Raw genomic sequence first — 16,496 nt, 5'->3', positions numbered from 1 at the left:
TTAAGAATATCAAATTGAATTTGTGCATCTTTCAGATTTAGAATATTATTTGTAAAGGTTTAAATTATGAAAAAATAATGCATTTCTCTGCAATTTCTGATCAGCATTGATCCATTAAACCAGCAGGAGAAATCAGCTGGCACAAAGAACCACCTCTCATTAGCTCTGTCAAATAACATAGCAAAGTCAGGAGGAAAACATCCTACCTCACAGGGGACATATCTGAACCAACAGAATTTTTGAAGGCCTGTTCAGATGAGCTAATAGTAATGATATTGTAAGCACAACATTCTTAATGTATGAAAGGAAAAAAGTAGTAGGAAGTAATACAATTTTTTATTAGTTCAAGTTATATATTTGAAAAACAGACATATTTTTTTGAATGCAAGCCCACATTAGTTCTGAAACCAAAGCCTTTTACCTATCACAGAGTGGTAATTCTGTGCCCCTATTGTGCAACACTTACTGGACCAAAAAAAAAAAAAAAATCTCTTTCTCAGTACGGTTTATTAGAAAAAAAAAAAAAAAGACATCACATAGTTAAGATTAATTATATCATGCATAAACAACAAATGAACTTAAAAGAAAATAATACATGTATAGTACTTTAACATTTAAAAATTAAAAAGCTGAATCAGACTCAAGCTTACAACTTTTCTCCACTGTCATTCTCTGTTATTGACTCACTCCCTTCCTTTCATTGTATTGCAGTGTCCTTGGGTTTTTCTCACGTAATATATCTTCCCCATGATTCTCTAGAGCAAATTTAATGTATCTCAGTAATGTCTCCTTCTTATTCTTAGAATACACTGCAATACATCGCACCTTAGCTTTAAGATAGTTTTCCTGGACTTCAACAATTTTTTCTCATTTTTGACTTACACTTCTATTACTGCCCGTTGTTTTTTCATCTTGGATAATACTTATTCCATGCCACCAGTGGAAAGGTAGAGATAATGAAAGCTACTTGATGAATTTTATATCTATTTCACACAAAAGATAACAACATTGCTCGAAAGAATATAAGTTTTCTTTACAAAGTTTCCAGACCAATCTTAAGCTGATAGCATTTTATGCTGTAAAGGCTGCATTTCTTGCCATGAGTTTTGCTCCAGGCAATCTGGTATTATGGTAAAATGATTGTGACCTGTCACAGGACCAGGAGGAGGCTAATGTATTCATTGCGTATAAGCCAAAAAGTTCAAAAAACACCAACTATCTCAAAACGCAAATATCTGGGTTGTTTTTCGTGCCAAAACTGTGATGGACATTGAGAATGAGATCAAGCTGAAATTCACTGAAATGAATGAAAGTCATTTCCAACACATTGGATTGGAGGCTGGAAGAAATAATTGCTGTGTATTTGCTCCTAGCTTGGAGGGTTCCTTTTTATCAGATAGTTGCAATCTCTTTTAGTTGCATGTAGCCTTGGTATTTATTGATATTTGCTCCTTTAACAGATTTCTCTGATCCTCAGAGATTGTTGCCAGGAAAAGTAATCATCTGATTTCAGGCATTTGAAAAGCTGAATAGCCTGCATTTTTGATACATCTTCCTTCTTGCCAGCGTTAGATTCATCATCAGATAGAGGTTTCCCAGGTGCTGTCCTGGCTTCATCCGTTTTCTTCACTTGGGGGTCTTCCTGCCTCATATGCACCTTCTCACTGGATTTCAGGCTGTGGAAGCAATAGTCACCAACCTGGCAAAGGAAAACTGGCTCAGTGCTGTCAGGGTTTAACACCACCAAATTACCCTCCAACAAAGGCAGCTCATTAGGAAGAGTGCTTCCCTTCTGTAGGACAGGCAAAGAAATCTTTGTGGGTTCTGAAGGTCCATGAGGACCTGAAGGGACAACAAGGTAGTCCCCAAATGCATTCAGGTGAGATTCAGGAAAAAAGACTGGGGCTTGACCTGAAACTGGGACCGTGACACCAGATTTCCCAGGAGCAAACTCATGGCAAGAGCGGTCACTGGGGAGCTGGGGCTCCTGTGGGTCACAAGGCAACTCCCCAGCAGTGGCAAGTGGCAGGTGTGTGGAGTCACTGGCTGATGGCAGTAAGAGGCTGTCTGTGGTGATATACTCTGAGGGGCACTGCTGAAGGGATGTGGCACAGCCAAGAGCCTTTGGAGCTTTCTTCTCTTCTGGTTTCACATTTGTGCCTTGCCCACTGGCTGGGGGGAGTGGCGAGACTTCTTTCTTATCGTTGAGGTGCTGCATTGCTTCCTTCTGATCTGGGAGCTGGAAAGGCTGCTGAGGACCTGCTCCTGGTTGCTCTTGTCTTCGTAGAGCCTGGGGACAGACTTCATTTGGGAGGGTCACATACTGTAGCGACACTGATTTCTCTTGGTTTCCCACTGGATTCAGGGTCACATTCAGGGGCCGATGAATCTCAGGCTGGGAGGACATCACTGGGTTGTACAAGTATGGACCATTGAAAGCGAAGGAAGTGACTGCTGCCTGGGAAGCAGTACTTGCATCAGCACTGTTTCTCCTTGAAACAGAAAAGGAACGACCAGCAGCCCGACTTAGGCAGACAACTGGGGCACGCTCTGTCACATTTAAAGCATGGTATTGGTTCTGTACGTCCAGTGCAGTAGGTGAAACTTCTGTCTTTCCAGCCTGCCCCTCAGGAGACTCTGCCAAAGTCTTCATCTGCCTGAATGGGAGAGTTAACAGTTTCTCATGAGAGATATTCCTGTGGTAAACATTAAATATAAACACAAGCTTAGTCAAAATTTTAAGTAGCTACACATATGGTTAGAATAATCTTTCTTGGTTGACTTGGCTTCTATCTTGACTAAACTAGATAGCAAAAAATGGTATCCCAAGCTCAAAAGGAACTGGCACAGGCTTTTTGATGACAGAACACTTAATTATATCCTCCCACGAATTAGGGAGCTCTTTGAGAATCTTATTCACAGTGTCACTATAATGTGCTGTTCATTCACCTGTCCACAACTTGAAGGAAGCTAGGCTGATCCATCTTCTCTGCAAGGTTGTATTTGAAGTCCAGCTGGCTGTTTGTCACCCAGTTTCCTAGATTCACTTTCTGAAAAAAAAAAAAAAAAGAGAGAAAGCAGACATGAGGAAAAAGAAGTGTCTCACCAGCAGCTGAGTCAAGAAACATACAGTTCTCATGGACAACAAAAACAAGCAGGAGAAACTACAGCATCTGGCAAAATGCTGTAATATGACTAGCAGGTGCTTTCTGTTTTCCAGAAGAATGTTGCTTAAAACCCACTTTGAAGTGAGTTTTGAAGTGGGTTTTGAAGTGGGTTTTAACTGACTTAACTTTACATAGCTTAGGGGTATGAAGCTGTTCCCTTAAAGAACTCATAGAATGTTGCAGGTTCTCTCCACAATAAACATCAAAGCTATTGTTTTGCTTAGTGTCTGCTCTATAGCATCATATGTGACACTCTGGGCAATATTTCACCTATAGGGGTTTAGTGTCTGTCATGTGTACTAGCTGACCAGACAAACAGAATAATTGAGATGTTTACAAAATTTAGGATAAGGTGATTCAGCGCAGGGATGAAAAGTTTCAAAACCATGAAACTAAGGCAGTGAGTGCTTGTAGATCAAGAAACAGGTAAGGAATAGAAAACAAAACTATTAAGGTGCTTCTTAGAGTGGGAAAAAAATCCATTTTTACTGAAATATCAGGCAAAAGAAATTGACACGAGACTTTAGTATAAACATATCCATTTTATCTGGATATATAAAAAGCATAAACAGAAGCATCCATGTCTAGTTTTTTCCCATCTATTTGAAAATGATGTGTTGAACCATTACAATGCAATGATGTGTTAGACCACTGCAATGTCTAATTCCATTTTATAGCAAAATAACAAATGTGCAATGTTTAATAAACACATATCTACTACTACAAATGTATGATTACACATGTTAAATAGGATCTGAACTTCTCCTAAATAATGAAGAGACTAATCAAAGTATTTGTTCATTATAGGTGAGGAGACAAATAAGAGCTCTTGAGATTATTGGAAGTCATGAATAAAAGAGAGAAAAAGTGAACTTTTAAAGGTACAGGTCCCTCTTACCTCCAAGTAGCTCTGGATCAGCAGACTCTTGCTGGGGTTTGGAATCTTTTCCTCCCACAGTTTCTTCTGCCTGCAAGAAAAACAACAACACATTTTCTCAATGTGACTGCAAGGGGAAGAAACTGTGCCCCGTACAGCATGCTGCTCTGCTCAGCAAGACACCACCAAGGCCCTGTGTATCGGGTCTGCATGGCAAGGTTTTGGCAGTGGGGGGCTGCAGGGCTGGCCTCTCAGAGCAGAGTGGAGTGAGAAGCAGCCCTGCAGCCCCCATGGTCAGTGCAGCAGGAGGGCAGGAGGTGCTCCAGACACGCAGCAGCAGTTCCCCTGCAGCCTGTGGAGAGGCCCCTGGTGGAGCAGGCTGTCCCCCTGCAGCCCATGGGTCCCCCATGGAGCAGATCTCCAAGCTGCAGCCCCCACATGGGTGGAGGAGCCCCCGGTGGAGCAGGTGGATGTGGCCTGGAGGAGGCTGCGGCCCATGGAGAGCCCCCGCAGGAGCAGGGCCCGGGCCAGAGCTGCAGCCCGTGGAGAGGAGCCCACGCAGGAGCAGGGGTCTGGGGGGAGCTGCCACCCACCCGTGGGAGACCTGTGCTGGAGCAGTTTGCTCCTGGGGGATGGATGGACCCTGTGGTGTGGAGCCGTGTGGGAGCAGTGCTTGAAGAGCTGCTGCCTGTGGGCAGCCCCCGCAGGCTCAGTTAGGACGGCATCTCGTGGGAGGGACCCCATGGGGAACAGGGGCAGAGAGGGACCATGAAGAAGCAGCAGAGACAGTGTCAGGGACTGACCGCAGCCCTCAATCCCTATTCCCCTGCAACCCTCAGTGGGGAGGAGATGGAAAAGGGTAAATGGGGGGAAGGTGGTTTTAGTTATATATATTTTTTTCAGTTTCTCACTGCTCTTGCTTGTTAGCAATAGGTAATAAATTTCATTAATCTCATTGTGCTGAGTCTGTTTTGCTCATGACGACAATTGTTGAGCAATCTCCCTGTCCTTATCTCAACCGTTGACGCATTTTCATCATATTTTCTCCCCCTTTCCCTTCGAGGAGGGGGAGTGAGAGAGTGGTTGTGGTGGAGCTCAGCTGCCCAGCTGGGTAAAACCACCACACTCTGGCAGGCCACCACCCAACTCTCACCTGCACACAGACACTCATCAGGCTGCCCATTGCACACCAAGGCTCACCTCCACACAAACCACTCTCATGTTGCACAAGCAGTGCCTCACAACTTTATTCCACTCACATGGCCAACACACTGCTAAATCTCCTCCTCACAATGCAAACCTACCTGAGGAAATACTTATAGCTGAAAGAAGCAATGATTAGCAAAATGATGATGAGAACTGGCAGCATCACTGGTAGAAGCAGTGGTGACAGAACTGAAAGAGAGAAAAGAGAAATAGGGAGCCACCAACAGAGGGGTGCATAACAGGTTTTGCATTTTGGTCAGTCTCCACACAAACATATCAGAGAAATGCAAGTGGCACAGCACAGGATGCAAACAGGCCTTTTAACTGTTGGGATCCCCTCCCAGGTGGGAGAGACCAAATGTGGCCTGAACACCTTACTGATGACCACAGAAGTTCATTGTTTCCTTATTGATTCTATTTTATTTGTTACTGACATCTGAGAAAACAATTTATGCTAATAAAAAGCTAGTTAGGTACCTTACTGCACTATGAACAGTAGACGGATCTTCAGACATCTTAGGTCTGCCCTATTGTGTTCAGTGCTGGAGAGATGGGAGTCTCAGAGATTCTCCTGAGCTTCCTCTGCTAATAGCTATAGCTGAACATCAACAAGACACCAATTTCTTCAAAAGTAGTAGACTTTGCCCCAGCTGCTTTCTTATTACTTCAAGCTTCATCAGGACAAAATACATAAGATCCTATAACTTGGGCACAAGACCATTCTGATAGCAGACATTCTGCTTTTAAGTTGACAAACTACAAAAAACATGTTAAGGTCTGTATCTCCAGCACACTGTACTAGGTGTTTTACACAACCCCATATTCACTCTGTAAATAGAAAAGGCTGATGATTTTCATCCCTCTGTCTTCTTGCAATTGCAGGCTCTTCAGTCCCTGATAGCAGAATGGACTATTGCAATCAAGAATCAAGCATGATCTTTTGTGCAGGATCTTTATTTGATTCTCAATATGGAAAACTTTACAGCTGGCAGTATTGGTCTTGTGAAGAGAAGTAGGAAAGATGATTACAAGGTTAATTCTGCTCACTGTGTTTATTAGCATTACTGCTGTTTTGTAAGGCTGCACACAGGAAAGCTATCTCGTTTAGCAAGCATACCTATTTCATGGCTGGGTCTAACTTCAACATCCACTGAGAGAATCATATATTTCTATAGAGACATTTCATCCACTAAGAGGCCAGAAAACCTTACAAAATCAGGCCATATGAAAAGTACCATTCTCAGTTTCCCAGCTGAACTCCTCACTCCATTCACTCCAGCTGCTCTGGTAGTCTACACTATTCACCATTGCACGCATTTTTCCCCTATATTTTGTAGATGGTGACAGCATCTGCAGGGTGAAGATGAAGGGAGGTTCATCATTGTTGATATCTAATGTCCGCAAGGTCTGGGGAGAAGAAAGAAACACAAATGACAGAGGTGAGAGGAACTGTCATTCCCATTCACCCAGCAAGGAGAAATCCAGGACTACTGCACTTCCTGTGACTTACCTCATTATACTGGTTGTGTATCCAGTACTCGACTTGGTATTTCTGTTTTATGAACTTGTACTGAAAAGTGTGTTTTTTCCACCTTAGTTCATACTCTTGGTCCTCTGTCGCTTTCACAGACACATTTGCAGGTGGTAAGACCTTAACTGTAACACAGAAGAGATCTTAGAATACAAATCAACATCCAGATCCTGCACTCCCTTTCACCACTGTGAGTAGTATGCGGAGACTGAAAACCAGGTTGTGTCGTGGAATGCAATAAGTCTCAGCTTTCTAACACTTCTTAATTCCCCATATCTCCATTTTTAAGCCAAATATCATAAACCAGTGCATCCATTAAATAACAGAAGATCCATAGCCATTAATGCTGACAGTAATTTCTAAATGTAGAAAAGCAGTGAAATGATATTTCAAAAGTCCGTACTCATCCACCATGTTCCCAGAGATTTTCAGCTCTCTTGGAGCTATTAAATGGTATCTTCAAACACTGCAGGGGCTCCCCCCAGTTCCGGTCTGTAAAGAACAGCACTGGTACCTCCAGATGCATGCAGGCAGAGATGATCACCTGGCGCACCTCACTCAGCAGAGCAGCCCTACCTCATCCTGTGCTCCAGGGGACACTGCACCCCAGGAGCTCCACCAGCTTCTTGCAAAATTACACAGTGACACACTTCCACAAAACACCTCTCACTACAGCTCCCTCATACCTGGGACAATGGCAAAGGACAATGACATTCTGATTACAGAGAACTCAGTGTGGTGACAATTGTTCCCAGAAGAGCTCTGGGATTTCTGCACAGCAGTTTCTACTACTGCCACCATCCTGAAAGCAGCAAGAGACACTGAGAAACTGCACACCTGCAAGCCACCTTGTCCAGACCATCTCTTCACCAGCTCAGCTCTTCTCCTTTCCTCACCACCACTTCCCCACACAGCCACCCCTCCCAGAAAACTCCCAGCAGAAACGAGACACAACACAGCAGCTCACTGTTCTTGTAGGCTTCAATCAGTTTCTCCTCCGTCTTGGTCCGGACAGACACTTGGTACCGGCTCTGACTGCTGATGTTGCTAACAGGGATTGCACAGCTCTGCACCACATAGGGGATGTGAGGAAAGGTCTTCTCGTACACAGGAGAGCACTCCTCTTCCCTGGGGGGAGAAAGGAGGCTGTGCTGAGATCAGTGGGAACGGGACAGAGCAGAAGCTCAATGGGAGAGGCATGGGCACTCTGCCACTGGCAGATCACATACGCAGATGCTGGAGTGGCCCTGAAGAACAAGCCAAAGATGACAGAGGTGGTGATCACTTTCTTCACTTCCCAACTGCACGTCAGAAGATTTACACCATTGAAGAGGCAGCGAAGGTTCCTGGGCTGAATGGGTTCCTGGCCTACACAGAAGATCAGAGCAAGCTAAGTGACAGGACAAGTGCAGTGACAGCCTTTGTCTGGGTCTGCGTGAACAAGGTCTGTCCAATGGGATGGAAATGCCAAACACTCTGGAAGAGGCAAGATGGAGACTCGCTTTTATTTCCTTTTCAAACTTCTCCACAGTCTTCTGGAATAATATACATGTCCATCCAAGTGGAAACAAGACTGACACAACAGAAGACTATCAGGGGATATCTCCACAAGCCACATCCCAAAACACAATCAGTCCCCATAGAGAGCACTAGACCCATGGAGGGGCACAGCCATTTCATTATCGCTAGGCAGAACCCATTGAAACAAATTTTGAGGCTTCCTGAAAGAAAGCAATGACTAGAAGGGGCTACCCACGTGACATCTGGTGCCATTCCTACTCCTTCTAAGTAAGGTTAAACAAAGAACAGTCACAGAATGACAGAATGCTCCAAGTTTGAAGGGACCCACAAGGATCACAAGGCCCAACAAAAAGTCTCCTTTGCTGCTTACATGAATCATTTTACTGTTGCCAAGCTGAGTTGAAGTGAACAAATTAAATGGACTGTAATGGGGGAAAAGATAAAACAAAGTACCATCTGCATCCTTCTCAGCAGATGCCTCAGTTCTCCTGGGCCCATACGCTCTTCCAGCATTGTGCCAAACTATGTTCCCCAGCCCTGGCTTCTCTGCCAGCCCTCCCATCCTTGCACGGCCCCACTCCAACCACGCTACCTTCAGGGGTCTCCCAGGACACATCCGTGCTCCACTCGCTGAATGGCCCAGAGAAGCCTTTGGCCTGCTGTGCTCTGGCTCGCACACGGGCAATGTATCGGCTCCCTGGCACAAGGTGGCTGAGGTGGCAACGTGTGGTGTTGGAGAGCAAGCGCGATGCATCCTTCTGTTAGCAGGGAGGACAAATGGGGAACAGAGAAAAGGTGGAGGGAAGGCAGGGAAAGAGCAAGGAGGTGATTGTCAGGATGCACCTCCAAGCAGTCCCGCACACGTGATGGCGACACACATGCTGCCACATAGTGCTCCTCTCTCCCATTGCACAGGGATTCTGCCTGCATGCTGCCATCATGACATTGGAAGGGCAAGGCAGAGGCATGGCCAGCTCCAATCCAGCCCAGCAGATGGACCAGCTCCTGAAGATTGCAGAGCTTTGACTGACTCCAGCACCAGCTACACGAGAGTCACGGCACTGCCCAGCTCAGAACTGTGTGGAATCTGCCCAAGACACTTGTTGTGGTTTCAAATGTATTTTGCCTTTCTCCCACATGAGCCCTTCCATGGGCTACGCATGAAACACGCTTTACTTTCATTTGGGAGGGGTTCACAGAATCACAGAATTTCTAGGTTGGAAGAGACCTCAAGGTCATCGAGTCCAACCTCCAACCTAACGCTAACAGCCCTCCACTAAACCATATCCCTAAGCTCTACATCTAAGCGTCTTTTGAAGACTTCCAGGGATGGTGACTCCACCACTTCCCTGGGCAGCCTGTTCCAATGCCTCACAACCCTTTCAGTGAAGAAGTTCTTCCTAACATCTAACCTAAAACTCCCCTGGCTCAACTTAAGCCCATTCCCCCTCGTCCTGTCACCAGGCACGTGGGAGAACAGGCCAACCCCCACCTCGCTACAGCCTCCCTTGAGGTACCTAAAAAGAGCGATAAGGTCGCCCCTGAGCCTCCTCTTCTCCAGGCTGAACAAGCCCAGCTCCCTCAGCCGCTCCTCGTAGGACTTGTTCTCCAGGCCCCTCACCAGCTTTGTCGCCCTTCTCTGCACCCGCTCAAGCACCTCCATGTCCTTCTTGTAGCGAGGGGCCCAAAACTGAACACAGTACTCGAGGTGCGGCCTCACCAGAGCCGAGTACAGGGGGACGATCACTTCCCTAGCCCTGCTGGTCACGCTGTTCCTGATACAAGCCAGGATGCCGTTGGCCTTCTTGGCCACCTGAGCACACTGCTGGCTCATATTCAGCCGACTATCCACCATCACTCCCAGGTCCTTCTCTGCCTGGCAGCTTTCCAACCACTCATCTCCCAGCCTGTAGCTCTGCTTGGGGTTATTGCGCCCCAGGTGCAGGACCCGGCACTTGGCCTTGTTGAACTTCATGCAGTTGACCTCAGCCCATCGGTGCAGCCTATCCAGATCCTCCTGCAGAACCTTCCTACCCTCAAGCAGATCGACACACGCACCTAACTTGGTGTCATCTGCAAACTTACTGAGGGTGCACTCGATGCCCTCGTCCAGATCATCGATGAAGATATTAAAGAGGACCGGCCCCAGCACCGAGCCCTGGGGGACGCCACTGGTGACTGGCCTCCAACTGGACTTGGCTCCATTCACCACGACTCTTTGGGCCCGGCTATCCAGCCAGTTTCTAACCCAACGAAGCGTGCGCCAGTCCAAGCCAAGAGCAGCCAGTTTCTTGAGGAGAATGCTGTGGGAGACGGTGTCAAAAGCCTTGCTGAAGTCAAGGTAGACCACATCCACAGCCTTTCCCTCATCCACCCAGCGCGTCACTCTGTCATAGAAGGAGATCAGGTTCGTCAGGCATGATCTGCCTTTCATAAAGCCATGCTGACTGGGCCTGATCGCCTGCTTCCCCTGCAATTGCTGCATGATGACTCTCAGGAGCATCTGCTCCATGAGCTTTCCTGGCACTGAGGTCAAACTGACAGGCCTGTAGTTTCCCGGGTCTGCCCTCCGGCCCTTCTTGTAGATGGGCGTCACGTTTGCTAGCCGCCAGTCGATTGGGACCTCCCCTGATAGCCAGGACTGTTGATAAATGATGGACAGTGGCTTGGCCAGCTCCTCTGCCAGTTCCCTCAGTACCCTTGGGTGGATCCCATCCGGCCCCATCGACTTGTGCACATCTAAGTGCCGTAGCAGGTCACCAACCAGTTCTTCATGGATAATGAGGGCCACTTCCTGCTCCCCGTCCCCTTCCACCAGCTCAGGGTACTGAGTATCCAGAGAACATCCGGTATTGCCGCTAAAGACTGAGGCAAAGAAGTCATTGAGCATCTCCGCCTTTTCCTCATCTCTTGTAACTAAGTTTCCCCCCGCATCCAGTAAAGGATGGAGATTCTCCTTAGTCCTCCTTTTTGTGTTGATGTATTTATAGAAACGTTTTTTGTTATCTTTAACGGCAGTAGCCAGATCGAGCTCCAGATGAGCTTTGGCCTTCCTAATTTTGTCCCTGCACAGCCTCGCTACTTCTTTAAAGTCCTCCTTAGTGGCCTGCCCACTTTTCCAAAGCTTATAAACCCTCTTTTTCCTCCTAAGATCAAGCCACAATTCTCTGTTGAGCCAGGCCGGTCTTCTTCCCCGCCAGCTCGTCTTTGGGCACGTGGGGACAGACCGTTCCTGCGCCATTAAGACTTCCCTCTTGAAGAGCACCCAGCCTTCCTGGACCCCTCTGCCCTTCAGAACCGCCTCCCAAGGGACTCCACCAACTAGTGTCCTGAGCAGCTCAAAGTCAGCCCTCCGAAAGTCCAATACAGCGGTTTTACTGGTCCCCTTCCTGGCCTCGCCAAGAATAGTGAACTCCACCATTGCGTGGTCACTCTGCCCAAGACAGCTCCCGATGATCACGTCCTCCACCAGTCCTTCTCTGTTTGTGAAGAGAAGGTCTAGCGGGGCACCAATTCCAACTCATTTGCACAGCTTTTACCACAAGCCCTCAACTGCCCCAAAGGGTGCCACCCAAGTCAGGACAGCCCAGCTCATCTGCTCTTACCTCCCAGGACTCCCACTCCCGCTTGTAAGTGACTTCATATTCCAGTGCATTGCCCAGCCATTGGCTTCCTTCAGCTGCCGTCCAGGTCAGGAAGAAGTCTCCTGAACTCTCTTGAACTTCAAGGTTTTGCGGTGGAAGGGGCTGAACTGGAAGGTGAAGGTGTAACATGTGAATTGAGACAGGGACATGAAGGGAGGAAGAAAACATCTAGATAAGCTTCCCCATTTCCACAGTATCTTATCGTATTTTACAGCAAGTAGTTGCTTGTTGAGAGCCCCTTCCATGTCTTGCTGCTCCCAGAGTCTTGCCCTTTCCCCTCCCTGCCACATCCTCTCAATGTAGAACTGTTTGGTCGTTTTCACAGTCTAATTGCAATTCACTTCCTGACTGATCTGCAAAAACATTCTCAAAGATCTCAAATATTCATTGGAAAATAGAACTTGGCATTAATTCCTTACCATTTTGGAAAAGATGAACATTTAGTTGTTTTTCAAGACTCTTGTTAGGTTTGAAGCTGTAAATATGCTTTATCCCTATTCCAAAATATTCTATATTTTTCCGACAAACCCAGGAGATGTAGGGGTCTGAAGTCTCAGGTGAGGCACTTTCTGGATCACGTACACAAAGCATCTTGCTCTCGCTGTGTAAAGAGGAAGTGATCTATAAAGATCTGATTTGGAAACATATTATTCATGCAAAATTAAATGTCTGAAACCAATTCCATCCCATTCTGTTGTTCTAATTTACTTAGACACTTATATCCTCATTATCACTGTATCTATTATTCTTGTTTTGCATCAATTAATATGACTAACATTTTTAACACCAGGATTTTTCTCAAATGCCTTCACATTTCAAAATATGTAGTAAAATCTTATATTTTGGTATGGGTCTACTTTTGTGGGGTTTTTAGCCTAACTCTTAATAATCTCATATTTTTACATGAGAAATAATATGGTGAAAAATAGTATCATGAAAATGCATTTTTACTTAGAGTGAAATGTAATAAAGTTTCCAAAGATCCTTAGCTTCTTGAAGAAATTCATTTTGCAGTCCCGGAAAGACACATAATTTTTTTTCTACAACCAAAATGTACTTCTATATCCTGTTCGGTTCTGTCAAGGGACCTTATGCATTCGTTACAGATTTCATCACGAATATTAGGTGTCAATTTAGATAGCCTTTTTTCAGGCCAAGGAACATCATAAAGATTAAAAACAATACTTTAAACTAGTCAGAAGAGGATAAGCTTTGTGTGCTTGCAGTAAGCTGAGCTGCTGGAGAGATGTGTTGCTTCTCTTCATACCCTCTGGATTTTTGCTTGAGCCTATGGCTTCACATGCAGTATATTACATTGTTCCCCTTCAAATGAGAAATATTGTGTATAACTGAGCTCAAATACTGTCTTGAAGGATAGGATGGAATCTCCTAGCCAACCATATGCCAACAAGGATTATCCAACAGTATTGATATCTTGAAAAGTTGGGTATTGGCAAGGAAACCAGGGATATTCCTGAAGTATGGATGGGATCAACCATACATGTCTGTGCCCTTAAACAAGAAAGTCAGCCCAATGGATGTGAAGCCTTGATGATATTTCTATCTGCCCATCAGCACCAGCTTATAGTTTGGGATTTAGTCAACTACTGTTCATCTGTGAGTTGACCATTGGCCATTTTGATTTCAGCTGTCCACAATTAATAGCTGCTTATCTGATTAGTTCACTTCAGTCATGTTTCCTGTATGATCCACACAAAACATTCTATCATATAAGCATTACAGAGCATTTCCCAAAGGTACAAGAATGTTATATCATCTTTTTTTTTTTTTTTTTTTTTTCAGAAATATTAGCTTCAAGGTCCTGTTCCAAAGCCTTCAACTGATTTCAGCTCTTTTAGGTATATGAATTCTCTCTTACTTACAGCAAAATCAAGAGTTCTTTCCTTCCCCTTTCCTTCCTGTATCTGCAGATGATAATTTGTTTTCTTCTCAGCTTTCCATCTTTATCTTCCTCTCTTCCTCGACTATTTCTCCCTCTCTGTCCTTTCTTATCCTCACAATTGATTGAGTCTGGTGATTCAGTTCCCTTTTCATAAGGAAACAGATGTAGTAGAGAGATACTGATATAAACAGACCAGTATCTCTGGGAGGAAGATTGATAGCACAGATGAACTTATCAGTTTTTGCTGTCTCACAAACACAGTCTATTCAAGTTCTTCAGAACTGATCAAAAATATACTCGGTGATGCTCCTAAGTAGGCAAAGCAACTGGGGAAATGTCTCTTCCCTGCTAGTTTCATGAACAACCCTCAAGCCCACTCTTGTTCTGACACAACCTTCCCCACGCCATGAATAGCAACATATACACCCCATCATATTTTCTATCCATGTTCCACAACAAAATCATGGAGAAATAATTGAAAATATGATAAAAATTGCTCCCCTATCACAACCTAATAATTTCTTCTCTTTTAGAAGACAATAGCAAGCATGACTTTTACTTCAACTCAATGACAGGAAGAGGTGAGGCCACTTTCCAAAAATCTGACTGCCAACCCCTGGGATTCCAAGTTGTGTCTGAGTTCTCACTGGACTTTTATCCAGCACAGTACATTTCATGTACTTACTTCTGAATGCTATCATTTTGGTAAAGAGTTATACGAAGGAGGTCATGAGCCTCTTTATGCTCTTTCCATTTGCACGTCACGTGTGTGCTGTAGTCATTGTAGCAGCTCAAGCTCTTCATTGAGACACTACCTGAGAAAGGAATCCAGGAAAAAAAAATACCACTGATTACAAATAGAAATAGTGAGAGAAAGCAGGAAGTACCAGCAGTTCCACAGGAAGATCCAGTCTTTAGGATGTTGCTGTTGGTAGCCCATGCACCCACACCCTGTTCCTGCCCACTTGTGTCTATTCTCATACTCTACCATCTGAACTATGTACCCTTATGTCACGGTCTAGTCCTCCTTCTTATTCACTCATTAAGCAACAAACTTGTTCATTTCCTCTGTTTGTTCAGCGTTTCACCTGTTCATATCTCCAGCCACAATATAACCTATATATTATATAACCTAACAATCTGCAGACTGTCTGCATTTGAGCAAGACACCTGTTCTCCTACAGCACACAAGACGGTAGCAGAAGCAAGTAGAAAATGAGGAACACTATCAGCTGAAAGGAGACAGATATAAAAAGAGAGGGAATAAAAGCAGAATAAAAGAAAATATAAATTTGAAACTCACCATTAATGGCTTGGTCACTGAAGACCAAAGACAGATTCAGCAAAATGATGAAAATCTCTTTCATGTTCATAATGTTCTTTGCACATAAGTTTGATCCTAATTCAGAATATAAATGATTTAATTACAAACTCTCTTCTTCAGCTTATTGTGGAGCTTCTCGTTTTCATTTCATGTGAAGAGAAGTAAAACTGAATTAGGGAACTTTAGTAATTACGCTGTGCTGAAGTGACATTCAGAAAGAACTCCTACAACACAGTTATTGTGAAAAAAAAAATCAGAAGGATCTTTTATAAAGTCTTTAGGACAAAAACCTTGTCTTATTTTGTGAACCTGAAAAATGACCAGAGAATGAAAAGGTAAATGTGCATTTCCAAGGAAGTGCAGGGATTCTTTCAGCTAAGACTATTAGCCAGAAACAGTCCTAATCTGTGAAAAGAACTCAGCCTTCAAATTCATTCATCCCGCTCTTCATGCTTAGAGCCTTCATAATGAACCCCAATGTTGCTCTGCTTTCTTACTTTTCTTTTCAAAAAAAACATTTTCCAACCACATACCACGGAGTTGAAATTCCATATTAATTCACTTTCAGGTTTCTCTTCAATATGCTACTGTTTCAGCTACTCCCCAAACAAGCTGCAAATTGTACAAATACATCAAAATAAGCTATTTCTCTTGCTTTGGTGATTGCCAAGATCCAGAGTAGGTTGAGTGGTTGAAAGACCATGGACCACATTCTTTAATACTGAAATTTGAGAACTTTTGGCTGTCTCTCATTGCTTTTTCAAAAGTATAATCAGCTCGCAAAGCTGACACTCTTGTACTCAGGGAACATGCAGTCCCTAGCTCTTTTCTACTTTAGGGAAGCATGGAGAGAGCTCCTTTTAAATTCTTACACTGACTTTCAGATTCCTGAATGCTGCTTTTTGACACCAGAAACAGGTGGCTGAGCCCTTAAAGAATCATCACAGTTAAGAGACCCCTTAACATCTTCCAAGTCTTTGAATGAGAGCAGACCCTTCTATTTTGCTTTCCCCAGAAAGAAGTATAATTCCTTTACCTGGATCCGGAGCTGTCTGTTAGGCGATGATAAAACTTAATGGTAAGTCTTCCTGTCCAGCTTTCCCCAACAGCATCAGAATCTTCTGATGAAGAAATCAGCAAAAACACGCTTCCTTAGAATTGGAGACAGAAGCTATAAACAATTACAGGATTTTCCTGGTGAATAAATCTTTAAAATAAGTGTTGTACCTTCTATACCTTCAAATGTCAGTTTTATAGAAGTAGACCACACCCTTTCAAGGAAAGGAGTTGCGTATGTAATTGCATAGCCTGTACTTCCTATTT

General features: G+C 44.4%; 1 protein-coding gene across 4 annotated transcripts; it reads right to left on the bottom strand.

Moving 5' to 3' along the window:
- Positions 1–348: 348 nt before the first annotated feature.
- On the bottom strand, positions 349–16,428 carry LOC309876147 (cytokine receptor common subunit beta-like). Of its 4 annotated transcripts, none has more exons than XM_082756134.1 (15): positions 16,410–16,428; positions 16,210–16,324; positions 15,153–15,305; positions 14,535–14,664; positions 12,366–12,547; positions 11,908–12,053; positions 8,895–9,060; positions 8,011–8,149; positions 7,749–7,909; positions 6,761–6,906; positions 6,486–6,657; positions 5,349–5,439; positions 4,066–4,135; positions 2,950–3,050; positions 349–2,696 (listed from the first exon to the last, which is right to left on the bottom strand). In XM_082756134.1, the coding sequence occupies exons 3-15, from the start codon at positions 15,220–15,222 to the stop codon at positions 1,454–1,456; spliced, it is 2,817 nt and encodes a 938-aa protein (XP_082612260.1). In that variant the 5' UTR covers positions 15,223–15,305; positions 16,210–16,324; positions 16,410–16,428; the 3' UTR covers positions 349–1,453. The 4 variants fall into 4 exon arrangements, with proteins under 4 accessions (XP_082612260.1, XP_082612261.1, XP_082612263.1 ...); XM_082756135.1 differs by having other exon boundaries at positions 16,401–16,417; XM_082756137.1 differs by lacking the exon at positions 16,410–16,428 and having other exon boundaries at positions 349–2,657; positions 16,210–16,394.
- Positions 16,429–16,496: the final 68 nt, after the last annotated feature.

Source organism: Aythya marila (genome assembly GCF_965140915.1).
Source record: "Aythya marila genome assembly, chromosome: 1".
Lineage (NCBI taxonomy): Eukaryota > Metazoa > Chordata > Aves > Anseriformes > Anatidae > Aythya > Aythya marila.
The sequence above is the reverse complement of the archived record's forward strand: the minus strand, read 5'-3'. Positions and strand labels throughout refer to the sequence as shown.